Below are 19,673 nucleotides of genomic sequence, written 5' to 3'. Positions count from 1 at the left end.
ATGTAATAAAAAATCTGTACGCTGAACACTAATCAGCATTTCCATTCTTTACTTACAGCTGTAAATAGTGGTTTTATCTACGAGTCACGCAGTAAATCAAGTTAAAAAATCGTAATGAGAAAATGTAGTACCATATATACTTCAACCTGAACCACAAGATTTATAACAGGTAACTAGAGGAAGACGTATTTCACAGTAAGTCCAAAAACTGGTACACCAGGTTTAAAAAAATAAAAATAAAAATGAAGCAGAGCACAGAGAACGCCTTTCATTGATTACCATTTAGCACATAAAAGCATTTGTAAGTGGCAAGAAATTCAGGTTTACTCACAGCAGCAGCACTATGGGAAAAGCCACGGCTGATTTCGTGTGTGTGGGTAAACGGTGATTACATTCCCGCACTTAGTTCATCCTCTCCCTGATAAAGCCAGGGCATCTCTTCCCGTTTCTATGACAACACTCGGGGGAGGGGCTGGGACGGCAGTCCCAGCGCCCTGGGCCGAGGAAGAGCACGCTGGCCACTCTGCTTGGGGAGTCCAACCTTCACACCCCAGGGATGGAACGCGGCTGACACACTGTTGGGTGCCCCTTCGGCTGCCAACCCCGATGCAACCCAAAGCTTGTCCTGCAAATTAGGACCACAGCCCCGATCGGTCCCCACTCGGGAGGACACCACCCTTTGGAGACAGAAGAGCGGGTGAGGAGCACAACTGTCCCACAAAGCAGGCCGAGTTTGTGCTCCGAGCCTTCTAGACACAGACCAGCACCCGCTCCTCTGAACGGTGTTCTGACGCAGGTGGGGACGATCCCGTCACTGCACGTGCCAACGGCCAGGCCACCTGGCACAGACCTGGTAATGGCTCGAAGTCTCCAGCACCTTCCTCACAACCTTGCTGTCCTGACTGCTACCGTCCACCTGTTCCCGGGGGAGGAAAGTATTAATTCGCTGGGCTAAGTCTTCTCCTGCCACTGCTGGCCTTTGGGGGCCGATCATGTTTGTTGGGGGCGCTGTCCTCAGCACTATGGGACGGTCCTCCGCCTCTCCAGCCCCCAGCCACGGAGGCACCTGCACCCGCCTCCAGACGCTCCACCTCTAGACGCTCCACACGCCCCTGACCAGCAAATCCTCCCCGCTCAAGAGGACCCCTACATGTGTGGGCTCCTCCCTCTTCACGGTCCAGGAGCCTCCATGGTCCCCTGCGCCTCTGTCTCCAACATTTAGCCAACCCGGCAGCTCTCCGCATCTCTTGGGTTTGAGGAGCCCTGCAGACCATCCCTGGAAATCTGGACAAGGCATCTGTCTGGGTCGGTCTACAATCGCAGACCCAGTGTCGCTACTTACCCTCCCCCAGGCCACCACGCTGAACATCTAGCGTAGGACATGAGAAGATGCCACGATGGAAGAGAAAACACACACCACACCCGCACAGATACTCTGTGTATAATACAGTGATGACAGATGACTCGGGGACTCGTTAACCTGCCTGCCTCCCCCCACGGCAGCAAAGGGTCTGTTATTTTTTAGTAGTAAACTCTCACTTCAAACCCACAAACAGACGAGTCACCTAGCGGGTACTGATCCCTGAGGCCACCTTAACATGGCCAGGCCAGAAAACCCTACTTGAACTGGCATACGCTGTAAGGAAATCTGTTACATCCCACAACACATTGTTCCACTCGAGGCTGCTCGTCAAGGGGGCAAGCAACCATGCCATACACGGCCCGGATTCATTCCGTCCTTCTCCACGCTCTGGGGACCTCCTCCCTCAGTCAGCTCTTCTCGGGGCCTGAAGACGGCTGTGGGGTCCCAGGGTCCTCAGCCAGGTCGGATAATGGGCAGAGAAAGAAGAGAGAGCCGCCCCTCCCCCACGTCTCCTCTGAAAAGCCAGGTCACCCATGCTACGAACCATGCAGCTGGCTTCCTCAAATACCGCTGACCCAGACTGGTCACAGGCTTCTTCCCAAGCCAATTGCACTCAAGGGAAAATGGGGCCCCTCCTACCGGCCCACAAAAGGTGCGGAGTGCAGGTGTTTGAAAGAAACAGGGGCACTTGTTAACTGTGACAATGAAAGATCATCCTGCCCTAAAAACCAACATGGGACACCTGGGAGGCTCAGTTAGTTAAGCACCTGCCTTCGGCTCAGGTCATGATCTCAAGGTCCTGGGATCGAGACCCCACGTCCGGCTCCCTGCTCAGCGGCGAGACTGCTTCTCCCTCTCTCCCTTCCCCTCCACCTGCTTGTGCTCTCTCCCTCTCTCTCTCACTTTCTCACTCCCTCAAATAAATAAAATCTTTTTAAAAAAACAAACAAACAAAAACAAAACGCCAGCTGAGCCTCTGTCAGAGGTGACTTAAGGAGGGTCACTCAGCAGACCCCAGCTGACCTGATCCTTCGATAGGCAAATCCCACACACTCTTGGGATTTATATTCTCATTCTTCATTGCAAGAATATTCACTGGGCTCAGCCTCTAAACACCCGTGTTCACTTCTAAAGAAAAAGAGCTCGGCCCTGGGATGCTGATAGGTCTCTGTGTGCATGCTGGGCCCACCACGGGCTCCCGGCCCAGGGCAGGACAGGGGATCGACCTCTCTGAGCCTGACGACTCCCCAAGGGTCCCGGAAGCCCAAGGACACCCACCGTGTCACGCTGCTGTGCAGATAATGTCCCAGCAGGTGGAGAGGGCCCGGGGCTATTTCTCCCACCCCGTGGGGCTCAGTAATCAGAACCCTCATCGGGAATGAGCTCCCACAGGAGCACGATGCCCCCATTCACGCGAAGTCTCCCCAGCTTTACCAACGCTTTTCATCCTGTGCCTTTGCACCGCACCCTGATGGCTCTGAAAGGGTATCTATGTATTCCAGAGATACTCCGAAGCGGGGAGACTCACCACACAAGGACAAGGATTTGTGACACTTCCTGGCCTGGCCTGGCTCCCGTCCTGGCCCCCCACGGGCACACCCGCAGCCTCTCAGAATCATCGGCAGCTCAGGAACAACTGAGGTCCAGCGAACGGACCCGTGTGTACAAAATCGCAATCCAGAGGACGAAGGTTTCAGAACTCCCTTGCAGACTGGAGTTAAGTATGCATGCACGTACGGACCTTTAGGAAAATCAAGACGCCAGGGGCAAGAATCAGTCCTGCTGGGACCCAGGAATCTCACCAGCAACCCCACACGGGGCATCTTGGTAGCTACGAACAAGCTTTAAGCCGAGTCTCTACTATTCTAAACTTACCCTTTCCTCTTCTTCTTTTTTTTTTTTTTTAAGATTTTTTTTATTTGACAGAGTCCTTTCCTCTTCCTAAATGTTAAATGCAGCATTATATATTCATGTAAAAGTTTATCTGATTTGTTTATCCTGGTTCTACGTGGGGCTGGAGACAATACTGGAGGCGATTTTCATCTTCCCCTTGATTTCATGCCATCAAGAGAGGGTCACTCGGGCTGGATGGCCGTCCAAGCACATGTCATCCCACCCACGATACACACACACCCCCTCCGACTGCCTTTCTCAAGGCAGGACGGAGCTCACGGACAGCTGGGGGTTCCTGGCACTGAACCAGAAGTGTGCTGGGTGCTCCCTTTCCATCAGATCATAAACCCCCAAAGGAAAGCATTTAGACACCTCCTTATACTGGTCTCCCTTTTGGAGATACTGCAATTTGCAGGTGCCTGTTTATGAAAGGCAGGTGGAGATTAAAAGTCCAATCTAACCGGGGCCCCGGGGGGCGTGGGGCTCATGTGGTGGAGCGTCCGACTCTTGATTCTGGTTCAGGTCATGATCTCAGGATCGTGAGATCGAGCCCTGTGTCGGGTTCTGCCCTGAGCATGGAGCCTGCTGGAGATTCTCTCTCTCGCTCTGCTCTTCCCTCTACTTGTGTGCTCCCTTTCTCTGTCAACAAATTCAAAATATTAAAAAATAAAAGAAAGGTCCAACCTAACCTACAAAGGATCTCTGTGTGTTTTTAGTGGAAAAAACCAGCCTCTATACAATTTTATTGTGCCCCATTACCAAGTCCCTTGTAGAAGAAACAAGTAGAATCACTTCTTCATTGTTCTGATTAACAGAGAGGGACACGGAAAATCTGAACAAAATAAAAATATGACGTGACAATCACTTTGCAATGTTTCTGTCTCAGGCAGCTCCACTGGGCCCCTGCCCCACGCCCCAACCCCAATCACGCCGAGTCCACGCTCGTGTCATCCTGCCTTCCCCGAAACCGCAGTGACTGGTGGGAGCAAGACTCATCAGCGGCCAACAGAAGCCGTTTGGGAATGAGAACTCAGGCAGCAGATAAGGGAAAGCTGACTCTCTTCTTAAAATCTGGCTGTGCAGATCGAACAGCGAGCGCTACCAGGCCCACCGCAGGCAGCAGCATCTGGGCCCCCGCGTGCATGCCGTGGTTAGCCCCAACTCCGAAGACGCAGACTCTGTGGTGTTTGCAGTTACCTTCATCATCTGACCAAAGTTGCCCTCTTCAGTGTGTCTCTCCCAAGACTGTCTCCTACGCTCATAATAAACAAGGCGGCCCCCATCGTCCTCTTGCCATTACACAATTCACCCACCATGGGCCATGAACCCGGAGCACACGAGGAACCGCCGCCAACGGACCCTCCCGCGCGCCTCTACACATCAGGAAGGCCTGACCTTCCCCGCCGTCCAGCACCCCGCAGAGGCTCGTCTTCAAACACCTCTCCAAAATCTTGAACGCCACAGGAACGGCTTCGGAGGGGCGCTGCACGTGCCAGGCAGAGCCTTCCCACGCAGGTGTGCGGTGAGCCCAGGATGGGTAAGACCCCAGGGGGTGAGCCGTCCCTCTGACGCCAAAATGACCCCCCACCCCGTCGAAAACAGCCCTTCTTGAAAAAGAGCATTTGAGTTTAACTTGATGAGACCCTTTCGTTGCGAAACTGTCTGGTATAGACACCGTGCCACACGGGACAGGGAACGTCATGCCAAAGAAATGAAGAGTTGGCCCCACACAGGGGGCCTGCAGCAGATTTCGGTGAGAATCTAAGTGTCCCCCCCGATGGCCAAACTTAGCTGTGAGGGGTTTTTGTTGTTGTTGCTGGATTTAGCCGCGGAACGAGAGGAAAAGAAATCAGTCACCATAGAAACCACATCGCCATCCACCATCAGGGAACAGCTCCCAGGCTTTCCCACCCCTTCGGCGGCAGCAGATGGAAGAAGAAAGAAGCTCTCCTCCTGTCGCCACGCTTCGTCTTCAATCTCCGGCCTCTCACCTCGGTCTCCGAACCTCAAACACAGAAGAGCTTCCGTCCGACGGGTCAAATCGACATTCACACCGACAGGTCCATAACTCAAAGCTGAAGGGAGCGGAAGAAATCGCAGGCCGGGGGGGGGGGGTCTTCAAGGCGGCAGGAGCGTGCCCGATGCTCTTCGCGGGGAGGGCGGTACGTGCCTGGAATGTCTCCGTCTCTTGGTCCGTTTGCTCATGCTGGAAACACGACTACTAACCGTGGCTACGGGTGGCACCTCTCTTGGCTCAGCGCTAACCGCCAGAGGGAACGCGCCGCAACAAAGAAATCGCAATAGGCACCGCTTGAGATGGGACCAAAGCCACCCGGCTTGCCACGTGGCCATTTCGAGAGCCCTTTATGAACGCGTGCGAGGGCGTCCTTTAAGGAAAATCAGTTGTGTACACAGAGGCTGGGATCCTTTTAACCGAGGCTTCTGTCAAAGACAACAGACACCAGGAGACCTGGTGTTTTTCCCAAGCACTGGACCAAGGACTCTCTTCTAACCTACTGTGGGTCCTGATGAAGGAAAAGCGGCAGCCACCACGACCTCAGCTTCCCAAGCCTCCACAGCAGCCACAGATACCGATCGGAAACTGGCAATAAGGGGACGGATTGTGGCTGGAGTTCTGGGCGTTCCTATCCCATTGAAAAACACATCTTGGGTGCCTGGGTGGCTCAGTTGGTTGGGCGACTGCCTTTGGCTCAGGTCATGATCCCAGAGTTCTAGGATCGAGTCCCACATCGGGCTCCCAGTTCCATGGAGAGTCTGCTTCTCCCTCTGACCTGCTCCTCTCTCCCTCTCTCTCTCTCAAATAAATAAAAATCTTTAAAAAAAAAAAAAGAAAAAGAAAAACACATCTCTCCTCAGCTTCTGATAAAAACAGAAATAATCCAGAATTATGGGCTGTCCCCACCCAAGCACAGATTATCTATGCGGTTTTGGTGTGTATCTGAGGAACGTGGATGGGACACTGGGAACGACAAGCCATACGGTGGAACAACAGAGACCCAGAAGGCAGAGCACAGTCCCTCCAGGCCAGCTACTGGCCAACGACAGTGGAGGACATTCCTCAAGCTCCCGGTTATCTACACCGATCTGCTTCATGAGCAAACGATACAGGACACCCAGCACCTTACGAAGAGATTTTGTAAGGTGAGGTATGGAGGGCCAGACACTCTGACAAGAAAACAAGCTCACACACAACCTAGTGAATCCAATCCCCGTCAGCAAGACACACACATGGGCACGGCAACCTCACGAGCCACGGGATCCCACGGACGCGGAGATATCTCCTCGACTCCACTGCATCCCGAATATTCTCCTCGGTGCTCTCGGCAGTTTCCGCTCAGCCACAGACGGACACAGGTCATCTGAGCTGGTCACGGAAACACCAGCTCCTCAGCCCACCCACCACGGCTCACCACATCACACTCCCACGGGGTCCGCCCCAAGGACTAACACTTGCGACCTCGGAGTCTCCACTCTTCTGAGTCAATCTCTGTACTGACTTCTTCACTAAAACCATTCAAGAATTTTTACTGAGCACTTACGCTGCATCAGGCACCGTTCATGGCCCGGAGGACAGAGCTTACGCTCCAGCTAGGGAAAACAGATCCAAAGCCGAAAAGGCAAATTAGTATAGCACACGTGTGGGGATAGGTGTTACAAGAAGCACAGTGATGGAGGAGGACCGGTGGGGGGGGAGGGTGCTGCTGCTTATGGTAAGCAGAGGCCTGAACCCAGTGAGGGAAGAGGCTGGGCAGGCCGTTGGTCACGTTCCCGGTGACAGAGCATGATAGCAAAGGCCAGAGCAGGGGCAGCTCTGCGTGGGAGGGCCGGCGTCTGCCTGAAGTGGGGGTGCCACACGGCAGGGCCTTGGGCAGCAAGCAGACGGGCTGGGAGAGCCCACAGGGAGCAGGACCATGCGGGACCTGGGACAGCATGCCCCAAGCCAGAGCAGATGCCCCCGGAGAGTTACAAGAGGAAGAGTCACAGGACCTGAATTTTGTCTGAAAAGAATCTCGCTGACCACGAGAAGCAATGGCCAGCAGTCAGGGACAGAGTTCTGAAACTCACGCGGCAGTCCAAGGACAGAGGGACAGCAGACTGTCCTGGCGGCTGGGCTGATGGACCAAGAGGAGAGTGACTGAACTCGGGGAGGTCTGTGAGCCTGGAGCCACCAGGCTTCGTCGACAGATGGAACAGAGGTGTGCAGAAGAGCAGTAACAGCATAGCAGGCCAGAGACCGCAGTCCTTGTAGACGGCCTGCCTGCAGGGTTAGCCCTGGGCTGCCCTCTGGGAAGAGGCTTGTAAACAGCACTTTATACTGATACAAAGCTCCCCTCACCTACAAGAGTGGCCACTGTGCCAAGATTGTTTGCACAAACAGTAGGATTTAAATTTCCTTCTGGGAGACTAGGACTCGGGCCCATGCTAGGCTGGGGGTGCCTACATGGCCAGCCCCCAATCAAACCCCGGGTCAGGCCTCTGGTGAGCTCCCCTGGAGGACAACCGTGAGCACATGCTGTCACTGAGTTGTCCCTGGACACTCCTGAGAGGACCCTTGGAGGCTTCCGCATCAGTTTCCGGGGTGCATGCCAGGCTGCTCTTCCTTCCGCTAATTTTGCTTTACAGCATTTTGTTGTCATGGACTAACCATGAGTATGACCTCTTCTTAGTTCTGGGAGTCCTGGGGCTCACTAACCCTGGGGTTGAGCTGGAGACCTGACGCAGGCACGGAGAAGAGCCAGGCTTCGGGGACGATGCCATGGTTCTGCGCTCGCCTCTGTGGCTTAGACTTACTGCCACTCCACCGCCAATCTCTAGCTTACTTGGAATTTTCAACACACTTGAGATTTTAAACTTTTTTTCCGAATGGAATGGGAAAAAAAGATATTTGAGCAAGTTCACTTCTTTAAGGGATAAAAATGGATAATGGGTTTTAGTGACATTTCCAGGAACATTCTTTCCTTGCAATTACAAGGTGTGGTCACGAATGAAGTCCGATGGGGTACGTGCTTTCTTTCCCTGAGCTACACATCAGATTTCCCTCAGGGAAAAATGCTTTATTTCAATTAACTGGCAAACTGGGGACTCTGGCTTCTTCCCTGTAGATCCTTTTGATGTATGTGGGAGTCATCACTGGAATGTCCACAACTTAGCACTGGCAGATGAATGGAGTTAGAAATGTAGACTATGGCTTATGAGAATTGCAGAGAATGAAAAGGAACTGTGATCAGAGAAGGTTTCTGAATGTCTGGCACGTGGAATGGTACATTAATCGGGAGCTACACACCTTTTCCTATCTCCCTAGACTCCTTTTTTTTTGAAGATTTTATTTATTGAATCACCTGGGTGGCTCAGTGGGTTAAAGCCTCTGCCTTCAGCTCAGGTCATGATCTCAGGGTCCTGGGATCAAGCCCCACATTGGGCTCTCTGCTCAGTGGGGAGCTTGCTCCCCCCAACCCCCGCCGCCTGTCTCTCTGCCTACTTGTGATTTCTGTCCATCAAATAAACAAATAAAATCTTAAAAAAAAAAAGATTTTATTCGTTTATTTGACAGAGAGGGAGAGAGCACAAGCAAGCAGAGAGGCAGGCAGAGGGAGAGAGAGAAGCAGGCTCTCCGCTAAGCAGGGAGCCTGATGTGGGGCTCGATCCCAGGACCCTGGAATCATGAGCTGAGCCGAAGGCAGCCGCTTAACCAACTGAGCCACCCAGGCACCCCCCAGGCTCCACTTTTAAGATTTAACTGAATTCCCCCAAATCCGTGCATCAGATAGTCTGTGCAACTGAAAACTGAAACAGAACAGAAATTGCTGGCCGCTTTCTCCTAGTCTCATCACTTGGATGGTGGGACTTGTCAACAACCAAACGCTGGGTTGCAAAGATTGCCTAATGAGTGAGAAAGGAAGCCATGAGACGCCGTGCTGATATGCACCATGGTCACCTCTGTAATCTTACCTTTCTTCAGGCATAAACAAGTAGTAATATATGGATTGTCTTAGCAAATCTATCAGGTCCCTTAATAACAAGGCTGGCTTACAAACAAAAAATTTCTTTCCATTATTTGTTTTTCAATATAATGCATTTTTCTCTTCACTTTCACTTTGTTTGGTACCCATTTCACTAGGCCGTTGTCTTTCAAATGAATGGACACTTCTGAAAATCATCTGCATTTTCCAAATTAGGGAAATCAGAATTCCCACTAAACCATGGCACCCAAAAGCCATTCCAAGTGTTCTCTCAAATCAAGGGTAAATCACAGCAGGAATACTAACGATGAACTTGTTTTTACATCATTACTGTCCATATTCCTGCGCGATGAGGAATCCTGCATGTTAACGCTAGCAGACTGTGTTTCTAGACACAGATACACAGATACCAAAGCACATGTGTGAACACATCCCCAGAGTGACAAACGCCACAGCTTAATGAGATTCATTCTGCCAAAATACCCACTTTGTCTACTGTGTAAAAATAATAATAATAATAATAAAGAACTGCTTTGAAATACTGCTCACCTCCAGACATTAAACATGCATATCTGTATTCCAACAGCTGGACACTGTGGAAATTTTCCATAACAACACACATCTAGAGGGATTCGTGGCTGAATCCAAGCATGTATACCTTTTACCATAATGAAAATAATAGAAATAAGTCGGCCTGCAGAGAAACAGTGATAATCAAACAGTGATAACAGAGTGGGGGAGAAAAAAAACACCTTAGTTCTATTTTTGTACCCGGCAGAATGCTGTTCAAAAACTTCCAAAAATTTGAGACAAAAAAAACTTGTTTTTTTTTATTAACATGAAGCAACTATTAAGATGGTCTGGACCACATCTTCCTTATCCATTCATCCATTGAGTCAATTATCATACAGCTTCGCTTATTTGTGGAGCATAACGAAAAGCATGGAGGACATGGGGAGTTAGAGAGAAGGGGGTTGGGGTAAATTGGAAGGGGAGGTGAACCATGAGAGACTATGGACTCTGAAAAACAATCTGAGGGGTTTTAAGTGGCGGGGGGGGGTCGGGGTACCAGGTGGTGGGTATTATAGAGGGCACGGATTGCATGGAGCACTGGGTGTGGTGAAAAAATAATGAATACTGTTATGCTGAAAATAAATAAATGAAAAAACAAACAAAAAAAAAGAAAAAAAAAAGATGGTTTGAACCTCATCCCATGACCCCATGCAATTTCTCTGAGCTTAATTACTCCTGTGTAAGTAGTATAACTCAGTAGAAAGTACTAGTATAGTATTTCTTAAATTACTGGACATTCAGGAAATGCGGTTGTACTGAGTTGCATAACGTCCCCTAAACATTCGCATCCATCCAGAACCTGGGAATGGGACCTTACTGAGAAACAAGGCCTTTGCAGGTGCAGTGGAGTTAAACTGAGGTCTACCAGCACAAGCACAGGCCACAGCCAGTGACGGCTGTCCCCATAAGCAGAGGGAAACTGGGACAGGCAAAGAGCAGAGAGAAGACTACACGGAGGCAGAGACTGGAAGTAAGCTGCCACAACCCAAGAGATCCTAAGGACAGTGGGCCACCACCAGAACCAGGACACACTCCCGGGAAGGCCTCTGCCTTGGAGGCATGGGAGGGAGCATGGCCCTACCGACGGTCCCATTTCCACTTCTAGCCTCCAAAACTATGACCCAGTAAATTCCCATTGCTCTGAGCCACACAGTTTGTGGTAATTTATTACAACAGCCTCAGGATGGTGGTTGCTCTCACGATTCCAAAATTCAGCGTGTAAACATCCACGCCCTCCAACGCTCCGATGCGTAGTTATGGTTAAGAGAGTGAAACTGCCCACTTCTTTCCCACCGAATTGAAATGAGCGAACATTCATCAAAGTCCCTCACGAGCTTTAAGAACACGTACTTTCCAACTGGACCCATTTTTATTTATGGCACGTCCATTGCATCTGTCCTGCGAAAACCAGGAAATAGTCCGTATCGACTCTTAGAGCAACTGCTGATTATGAATGAAACACTGAGTGCCAGGAGAACTCTCAGCAGCCTGCCCAAAGAACAGTCAGAATTCTAACAGGAAAACCCAAAAGTGAGGGAAGAAGGTCACATTTTGAAAAATGCAGATGAATGATGAGACCTCGTCAACAGCCTTTTACAGAGAGTAGCTGTTCAATAATGTTTAATGAACTAGTAAATTATTAATTAAAACCGTTATTGGGATTAGTAGCCACTCTACCTTTTCTGTCGTAGTATTCCCGGTTCTGAACAGTAAGTCTGTATATCCAGTAATCCACAACTCTATTAACTCAAAATATTTTATTTACATCAATGAGTTAAATACACCTAAACAAATCACACATTTTTTTTTTAAATTTTATTTATTTATCATAGAGAGAGAGAGGGAGAGAGCACAGGCAGACAGAATGGCAATGGCAGGCAGAGGCAGAGGGAGAAGCAGGCTCCCTGCTGAGCAAGGAGCCCGATGTGGGACTCGATCCCAGGACGCTGGGATCATGACCTGAGCCGAAGGCAGCTGCCTAACCAACTGAGCCACCCAGGCATCCCCAAATCACACATTTGACAGGATTTCTGGCTGCTGCCTTGGAGTCTTGTTGAATGCATTCAACACTGATCACGAAAGATGCAGTCCTTGCCCTCCTGAAGCTTCAGTTAGGCAAGAAGACATGGACAGTCTGGCTAAATCAGCTAAAGAAGAAACACCACCTTAACAAAGAAGTGGCTCTCTGAGGGCTGTCTACACTGACCAGCTCTGCCCTTAGCTTTCTAACCCCACCTAGTACTTAACAGCCATGGGCAAGGATTTTCAGCCTCCAATAAGAACAACAGGAACCAAAGCAACATGGAGGGAACAAGTTATTCAGGGAAAAAAAAAAAAAGACTTTCAAAAATCAGTAATTCCAACAAGATAAACTCATGCGTCCATGTGGTAAGAAGAGGAGGCTGCGAACAGCATTCAGCAAAAACACAACCGCACAAATAAGTTCAGAAAACTTCTCATAGTGACGCCAACAGACAAGGAAATGAAAAGCAGAACTGAGATTTTGAAAAAAAAAAAAAAAAAGAAGTAAAAAGCAGTCTAGGAATAGCACGTCCACATACTCACTGATCAAGAAAGTGATGGTGGAAGCCATCATTTTAAAAAAGAAACATCCCCAAATTAAAGGCATGAGCTACAGACACCGGAGTGGTCAGTACTGTGGAAGAAAACTGATGTCCAACCACGGCCATCCACTGCCAACCCGCAGACTAATGGAGGAAGATGCAAGAGTCCGGAGAAGGGAGGGGAAAATGTGGAGTGACACCTCCAAATTCTTGAGAAAAGTGACAGCGAGCCTAGAATTCTCTACCCAAACATCAGTGAAGCATGAAGAGAGAACAAAGTCTCACTCGCTCAACATGAGAAGGATCTTGGAGGCTGCCATCTTGAAGATGGCTTCCGCCTTGTACATCTTCACGACCTGAGCGGAGAACGCCAAGGCAAGGCCGACGGAGACTGTGGCCAGTATTTGTCTCGTTCTGATCAAATACCAAACAAGGTCCCAGTCCCTGCTCTAGGCCCAGCCGCCTGGAGCTGAGGAGAACACTCCACAGAAGATGGTGCCTACTCCTGGAACAGAGGAAGCCAGGAAAGCAGAGAACAGCAGGAACCAACTGGTTCCTACCTGTAATTCTCAGGCTGTCCAGTACCTGGAGTTCAGGCTGCAGCTCCGACAGACAGGTCAACTCTGATAAACCCTAATTCTTTTAAGACCAGCCCATGATTTGGCTAACTCTAGTCAACTGAGGAAAAGCAACGCCCGCTTATTACCCAAACATCGCACGGCTATTTTCCCCTCCAAAGAGCGGGACAAGGCCTCTTCCTCCTTTTTTTTTCTTTTTTAAGATTTTTTTTCCTAAGTCATCTCTACACCCAGTGTGGGGCTCGAACCCACAACCCAGAGATCAAGAGTCAGATGCTCCACTGACGGAGCCAGCCAGGCACCCCAGGAAAAAAACCTCTTCTGAAGTAACTAGGCTTATACCTGCTTCTTACGTTGTGAAAAGCAAATACACAACACTTAGGAGGACAGACACCGGCCGTAACAGTACAAAGAGAAACAGGGAGGTGATCCCCACAAAAGTGAGGGTGCAGGGTCCCCTCACAGGGGCAGGAGAGCACGTCAGGGACGGACACGCTTCTGGGGGCAACTTCCAGGTCTAGACAAGAGGCACGAATTTACGCTTTCATCTGTCACTTTTCGAGCTGCTCACAGAATATCCTTCCAAAGAAAATCTATTGTTTCGAGAGTGAGGGACATGATCTGGTGTACACACTTAAAATACTACGAAGGCCACCATGGAGAGAGTGGACCCCAACTGTTGGGGTCCCCGGCGGGGGGGGGGGGCACACAGACACCATGGAACTGAATAGGTTATGGAAAACTGAAAGCTGGTTTTATTATTTTTATCTTTTCCAGGGGAGGGTGTTATCAGGAAAGCAAGAAAGGTAGGAAAGATCCTTCTTCGTGGCATTGCCGGCGATCACTACCCCTAGCCGCCCGTCCCCTCTAGGCTGTTCCTCAAATTCAGGAGGGTCAAAATGCTGTAAAATTCATCTACTTGGTAACTTCAGAACATGATTTTATCCCCAGTTGCAAAAACCATCTTTTTAAGTCTGATCTTGCAAACAAGGACAGTGCAGCTCGAGAAAGTTCACAATTTGCCGTGACGGGCTTCAAATCTGAGGGACCTTCAGGGTAACTGAAATTCAGGAAGCCCATGTCTGCGCCCAGACCCTAAACTCTTGCTCCCCGTGGCACATCACACCATCGGCATTTCGGTCCCCATGGGGACATATGGGGTGGAAACAGGCCCCCTCGGGCCTCGAAAGCCACTTTCCGTCAGCCGGCAGCAACCCCGATTGAAAGGCCCAAGGACTCAGGGTCCAGGGAGGCAGAGGACATTTCGGGACTCCCTCTGGGCCGCAAGGATCATCCCTGCCCACGGCATCATTTTCAAGTGTTAAGAACCCGGTGATCTGTTTCAGCTGTGTCCCCCGCTTTCTGTTGGCCTACAACCCATCACATACTCACACCAGCTTCTCGGGCCACCCAGGAAACCGAACCATCAAGAGGAGCATCATTTTCTATTATTTTTACCAAACCAGTACCCGAAATAGACTTGCTACATGTCCTGTTCCCTTCGTAAGGGGTGAGGGAGTGCAAAGGAGATGTTATTATTCTATAATAATACAACGTGCAGAAAAATGGTGAAGCCATGCCTTCGTCAGGATCCTGTGACAGGAGGAACTCGTGGACATGACGAAACAGAGCAAAAGCACAGAGAGAACATTTTAAACATGTGCAGCGCGAGTGGGCCGGTAGCCCGACAGCAGGAGACGACGGGCTGCGAGACACTTTCCACGGGAGAAGGGGGAGTGTGGAGAAGAGCACGAGTCGCCAGGAGCCGACATCTTACCTTAAATACTTCCATCGGAAGAGGAAACTGGGCGGCATCAGCGAGAGATTTTTCCAGAGCACATTTCCACTCAGATGCCATCTTCAAAGGATAGATTTCTGTATCAACAGCAAACCACATAAGCGTTTAAGGACCACAATGTTCTGCGGGGATGGTTCTCCCTTGAATTTTATCTTCTGAGTTCTCAGAGTCGCTCGGCACTGTCGCCGACTGCGAGGATTCGCACCCCGCCCCGTGAGAGGCCGCCTGCGGACAGGGTTTTCTGATGGGAAAGAGCAAGTTGAGACTCTGCGATCAGAAATGAAGAAGCAAGTTCATGGGGCCCTTCCGGGAACATGTGCGTGCATTCTGGGGGCTTCCGTCAGTAATTTATTGGCATAAACCACATCAGCCCCACCTTCAGTCGTCCACGGCCCCGAACTCCACGCATCACCTGGGAAGCAATATCCCCTGATGAAGAACTTATTAGTGGATAAACTTCTAAGCTAGAAACGACTCTCGTCTGGCATTTTCAGTGATCACGGCCTGTTTCTCACTAAATCTCTGAGTGCTCATGGGCTAAAAATAGCCCGCGTAAGCCAGAAAATTATTAAAAGGTAAATTAAAATTTACCAACCAGGTTTAATATTTACACTTGAAATGTTGCTAACACGCCACATGTTCTCCCTATTTCCCGGCCCCCCCCCAACCCGACCCAGACGGTGGGGTGCAGGAGAGGGGGGCGGGCAGAGGGATTGACGGAGGGAGGTTACTCTGGCTGAATGCAAAACGGAAAGAAAAAAAAATTGTGGGGCCCTGTTTCCATTGCCTGCTGAGACTGCAGGGGATTTTATGATCTGATCTCAACGGATTTAAGACCTTATCAAAATAGGATTTGCAGAAGCACTCACTTGAAGGAGATATGTTTATACCTTCCCTTTATCAACCCAGACTCTTTCAGACAGACAGTCAGGACATGAATATGAATTTAACCACAGTTAAAAGGCAACATTAAACCTCTGGGGCTATATTTTTAATTTCTTGCATGTCTGCTTTTCAGCACGCAGCCGTATATTCTAATGCCCACGGCTTCCGAACTCACCTTGAGCCTGAAGCTCCTATGTTCCAAGCAGTTTAGGGAGTCTTTCCAGACCCCCGTAATTATGATACAGAGAGATGCTGCTGGAAGGAGTCAGGTAATCAAGGCGCAGCCCCCTGCTGCCCGTGGCCAGCTATGCAAAGTCCTGTAAAGGGTTATTAATGACAAGGGAGGCTCTACCGCGGATGTCATCTATGATGCTTTTCAGCCTTTTATTTGCACTCTTCTACCTCGGGGGAATTTTTTTCTTTTCCAATTTGGCATTTCTGTATCAGAACAAGAATAGCATGTGATTTCTCTTAGTAGGTTTCTGACATATTTGGGGGAACCCAGTGAGGCCCCGGTTAACAGCTGTACAGAAAATGGATGAATGGTCCCTCTGACACCCACAGCAGGGCAGGGGTGCTGAGGGAGAAATCTCTGATCACAGGGTCCCACAAAGGAGGGAGAGGGACCTGTTCACAAATTGTCCCAGGAGTATTGGGGGGGGGGGTTTCAGCTCAGAGACCAGAATCTCAGTGGAGGGCTTGAGGAGGCAAAGCCCTGTCACCCCGAGGGCAGCAGGTCACAAGAGCCTGGGCGCAGGACAGAAACAACGCCCGAGAGCCTAGAGTTCTGGGGTAGGTGAGAACAAATTCACCTTCCCAGGAAGCTGGAAGCTGTTCACCGGGGAGTTTAGCCCTGGCGTGGTAGCAAAAGGGGAAGCAAGCCACGAGAAAGGATGATGGCCAAGGACAAGACAGGAAAGGTGGGTCAAGGCTGGAGAAGGTGCACAGAGCTGGTGCTGAATTCCCGCGGTCTGGGGGCAGGGGAGCCCCTGAGACAGAGAGGAGGCCAAGAGAAGGGTGGTCCATGAAAACTACGCAAGACCAGAGCGAAAGCAAGACCAGCTGGCCAGAGCTGGAGCCGGACTCCCAGAACCGAGCCAGGTGACTCAGTGACATACAGAGCCCCATAGGGACACTCGCTGCCCTTCCTGACACCTGTGTCTACAAGCACCTGGCAGGGCAGGCCTGGGGGTCCTCTGTATCATCCCCGAAAGGCGAGCCCCCATCCTCCAGGTGCTATCTCCCTCCCAGCAAACCAGAAGCTCGGGGCTACAGATGAACACTGCTGTCCCCTCAAGGTCATTAAGTTGAAATCCTAAGCCCCAAAGTGATGCTTAGGAGCGGGGGGCTTTGGGAGGTCATGAGGGGGGAGCCCCCATGATAGGATTACTGCCCTTACAAAGGAGAGCACAGAGAGTCCCCTCGCCCCCCGCCATGTGAAGACACTGCAAGAAGGCGGCCCTGTAGGGCCCAGGAAGCCAGCCGGACCCTCAGCAGACATCGGATCTGTGGGAGCCCGCATCTCAGATCTCCAGGCTCCACAGCTGCATGAGGGAGAAATGCCGCTGGTCAGAAGCCGCCAGGTCTGTGCTATCGATTCCCTGGAGCAGCCTGAACAGACCAAGAAGCCCAGGTTCCACAGGATTTGGATCTCTGTCCTACAATCTTAAGATCCTCTGTCTTCTTTCTGGGGCCATAAAGCCCTGATAATGAATGCAACCCCACAGCAAGGCCCCCCTCTCCTAGAAGGTGAAAATCAAATGCAGGTTTTTCAGGACACTCGGGCACCTGCGAAAGCTAAACACCTAATGTTTCCAATAAGTGGAGAACAACATTCCATGTGTGCGTTTCATTAGCCAGAGAGGCGCCTGGTTACACCGGCAAGTTTATGGACAATAAACAGTGCCATTAAAAGAACATAAACCATTTTCTTAAAATGATTGTGTCACAGGTAATTTAATAGAGTGTATCATGTTGATTTCTGTTTGTGGGCAAGTAATAAGCAATTAAAATCGGCCCCGATCCGTCTTTAACTAGAAGCCTCGGTGAGCATGGGGCGATTCCCCCTCTGAGCGAGCATTTGGAGGGCTCCTGCAAAGGGGAGAGCTGCAGAGAGCAGGAGAGGGGCCTGAGACCACCAGCTCGCAGCCTCAGACTAAATGAAGCCTGGAGGGGCAATCCCCTTTGTTCAGGCACCCTACACGGACCGCTCCCTCCTTCTCTCCCCGGTGAGCAAAGGCTGGTCTATGGTTGTTAACAGATGGTGGGAAGACTAGGAACAGAAATGTTCATGTCTCCCCACAAGTAATATGCTGAAGCTCTAAAGCCCAAAGGGATACTATCTGGAGACGGGGACTTTAGGGGGAGGGTAATCAGTGCTAGATGGGATCACAAGGGTGGGGTCCCCATCCTGGGATTAGTGCCCTTATAAAGAGACCCCAGACCTCTCGGTCTCTCTCCCCTCGTGTGCACATAAAAGACACCGTCCACCAAGCAGGAAGCGGGCTCTCCTGAGAACTCAACCCTACTGACACCCTCATCTGAGTCCCCCATCCTCCAGAACTGTGACAACATCACCTGTGTCGTCTGAACCCCTTGTCATGGGTATTTCTTTATGCCCACCTGCGCTAACTGATACACAATTCATTTCTGGACTGTTTCTTCACTAAGACATAGTTCACAAACTCCCTGACTCCAGGTACTATCTAAAAGAAAAAGAAACAGAAACAGGCAAAGAAAAAGAAAAAGGGAATGTTGGCATAAAGATGGCGAAGGCAAAAAAAAAATACATATATACACACACACACACACATACATACACACACACATATGGAGAAGCATCTAGAGATGAGAAAGACCTCAAAAAGTTTCGTGTCCTTAGGTTCTGCAAAAACATGTAAGACCTTGCTTTCCGAGCACCCAGAAATATGAAAACAGGCGGGGTCTCTAAAAAACTCCTGACCTCAACGATCTACTTAAATTTCTTAGGAAACCAAATATAACCATGAAACTCTTCTTACAGACTGAATACCCAGAAAACGCCCATCGCTTGCGGAAACCTGAACGCTCAGCAGCACAGCAAACGCAGAGTTAGACCCATTTCACAGAGGAGAAAAGGCAAGGGACTGCCCAGGGCTCTGTAGCAAGAAGCAGACGTGCAAGGAGAAGCGAACTTGGACCTTGGTTCCAAGTGTCTGTTCTCCTTACTCTGCCGGCTTCCTCTAGCTGGAGGCACAGGTGAACTCTTCTAGAGGAACAAGAACGATCAGGACGTGCACAGGCCATATTCCCATGCAAGGAGTAGGTCCCGGAGCTCTGCTGGGCGCTCACCAGCAGGGCATCTCTGCTTGATCAGACGCTGTCTTCAAAAGCTCCCCCTACCTCCATCAGGGGCAACGCAGACAGCCCAGTCCCGGCCATCCTAGGGGGTGTCTTCACTCCAGGACCTCCCCTCCAGGTTGGCTTCCAAAGCCCCATCCATTATTTGGCTCCTGGAAGGTGGACTTGGCTGGTTCCTGCCCTCCCTGCAAACATACCCAACCTTTTAGTCAGTCGATCCATTTGACGACTATTTGCTGAGCACCTACTCTGTGCCAGGCACCAGGGAAACCGCAGAGACATAGACCCAGATGTTCAGTGTTCAAGGAGCCACTAAAACCTCCCTGGTGGGAACAGCGCCCGGGGGTGGGCCACGCTACATCTAGAAGAGCAGCACCCTGAAGACGGGGCACTCAGGGCAATGTCAGTGGGTCACAGGGGAGGCCAGTGTGCAGGAAAATCCCACCATGAGTGCGGTGTGCCTTCCGTTTGACGCAGAAGGAAAGGGGCTCCTCCACATCTGCCTGACTTTTAAAGCTGATTTAATTTATGAAAACATCGCAATTCCTCTTCCCCCTTTCTCTGTGCAACTTGCAATGTCAGGGTAGCGTCGGAGGAAAAGACTCGGGCTGGGAGCTCAGACCAGACGCCAGCGTTCTAGTTGCGGTTCTGCTTCGGTGGGGTGACCTTGAACCACACAGCACTTGACCTCAGACTTCT

At 50.5% G+C, this 19,673-nt stretch overlaps 1 protein-coding gene across 5 annotated transcripts in view; it reads right to left on the bottom strand.

Moving 5' to 3' along the window:
• The window catches only part of SFMBT2 (Scm like with four mbt domains 2), a 229,218-nt gene that overhangs the window by 94,518 nt on the left and 115,027 nt on the right, over positions 1-19,673 (bottom strand). For all 5 annotated transcript variants that reach the window (XM_045072350.1, XM_045072351.1, XM_004757948.3 and 2 more), the window contains one exon: positions 14,730-14,827. In XM_045072350.1, the coding sequence (XP_044928285.1) occupies positions 14,730-14,827 (98 nt within the window). The remainder of the gene's footprint in view (positions 1-14,729; positions 14,828-19,673) is intronic.

Source organism: Mustela putorius, unplaced genomic scaffold, assembly GCF_011764305.1.
Source record: "Mustela putorius furo isolate JIRA1106 unplaced genomic scaffold, ASM1176430v1.1 tig00004033_pilon_pilon_pilon, whole genome shotgun sequence".
In the NCBI taxonomy this organism is placed as follows: Eukaryota; Metazoa; Chordata; class Mammalia; order Carnivora; family Mustelidae; genus Mustela; species Mustela putorius.
The sequence above is the reverse complement of the archived record's forward strand: the minus strand, read 5'-3'. Positions and strand labels throughout refer to the sequence as shown.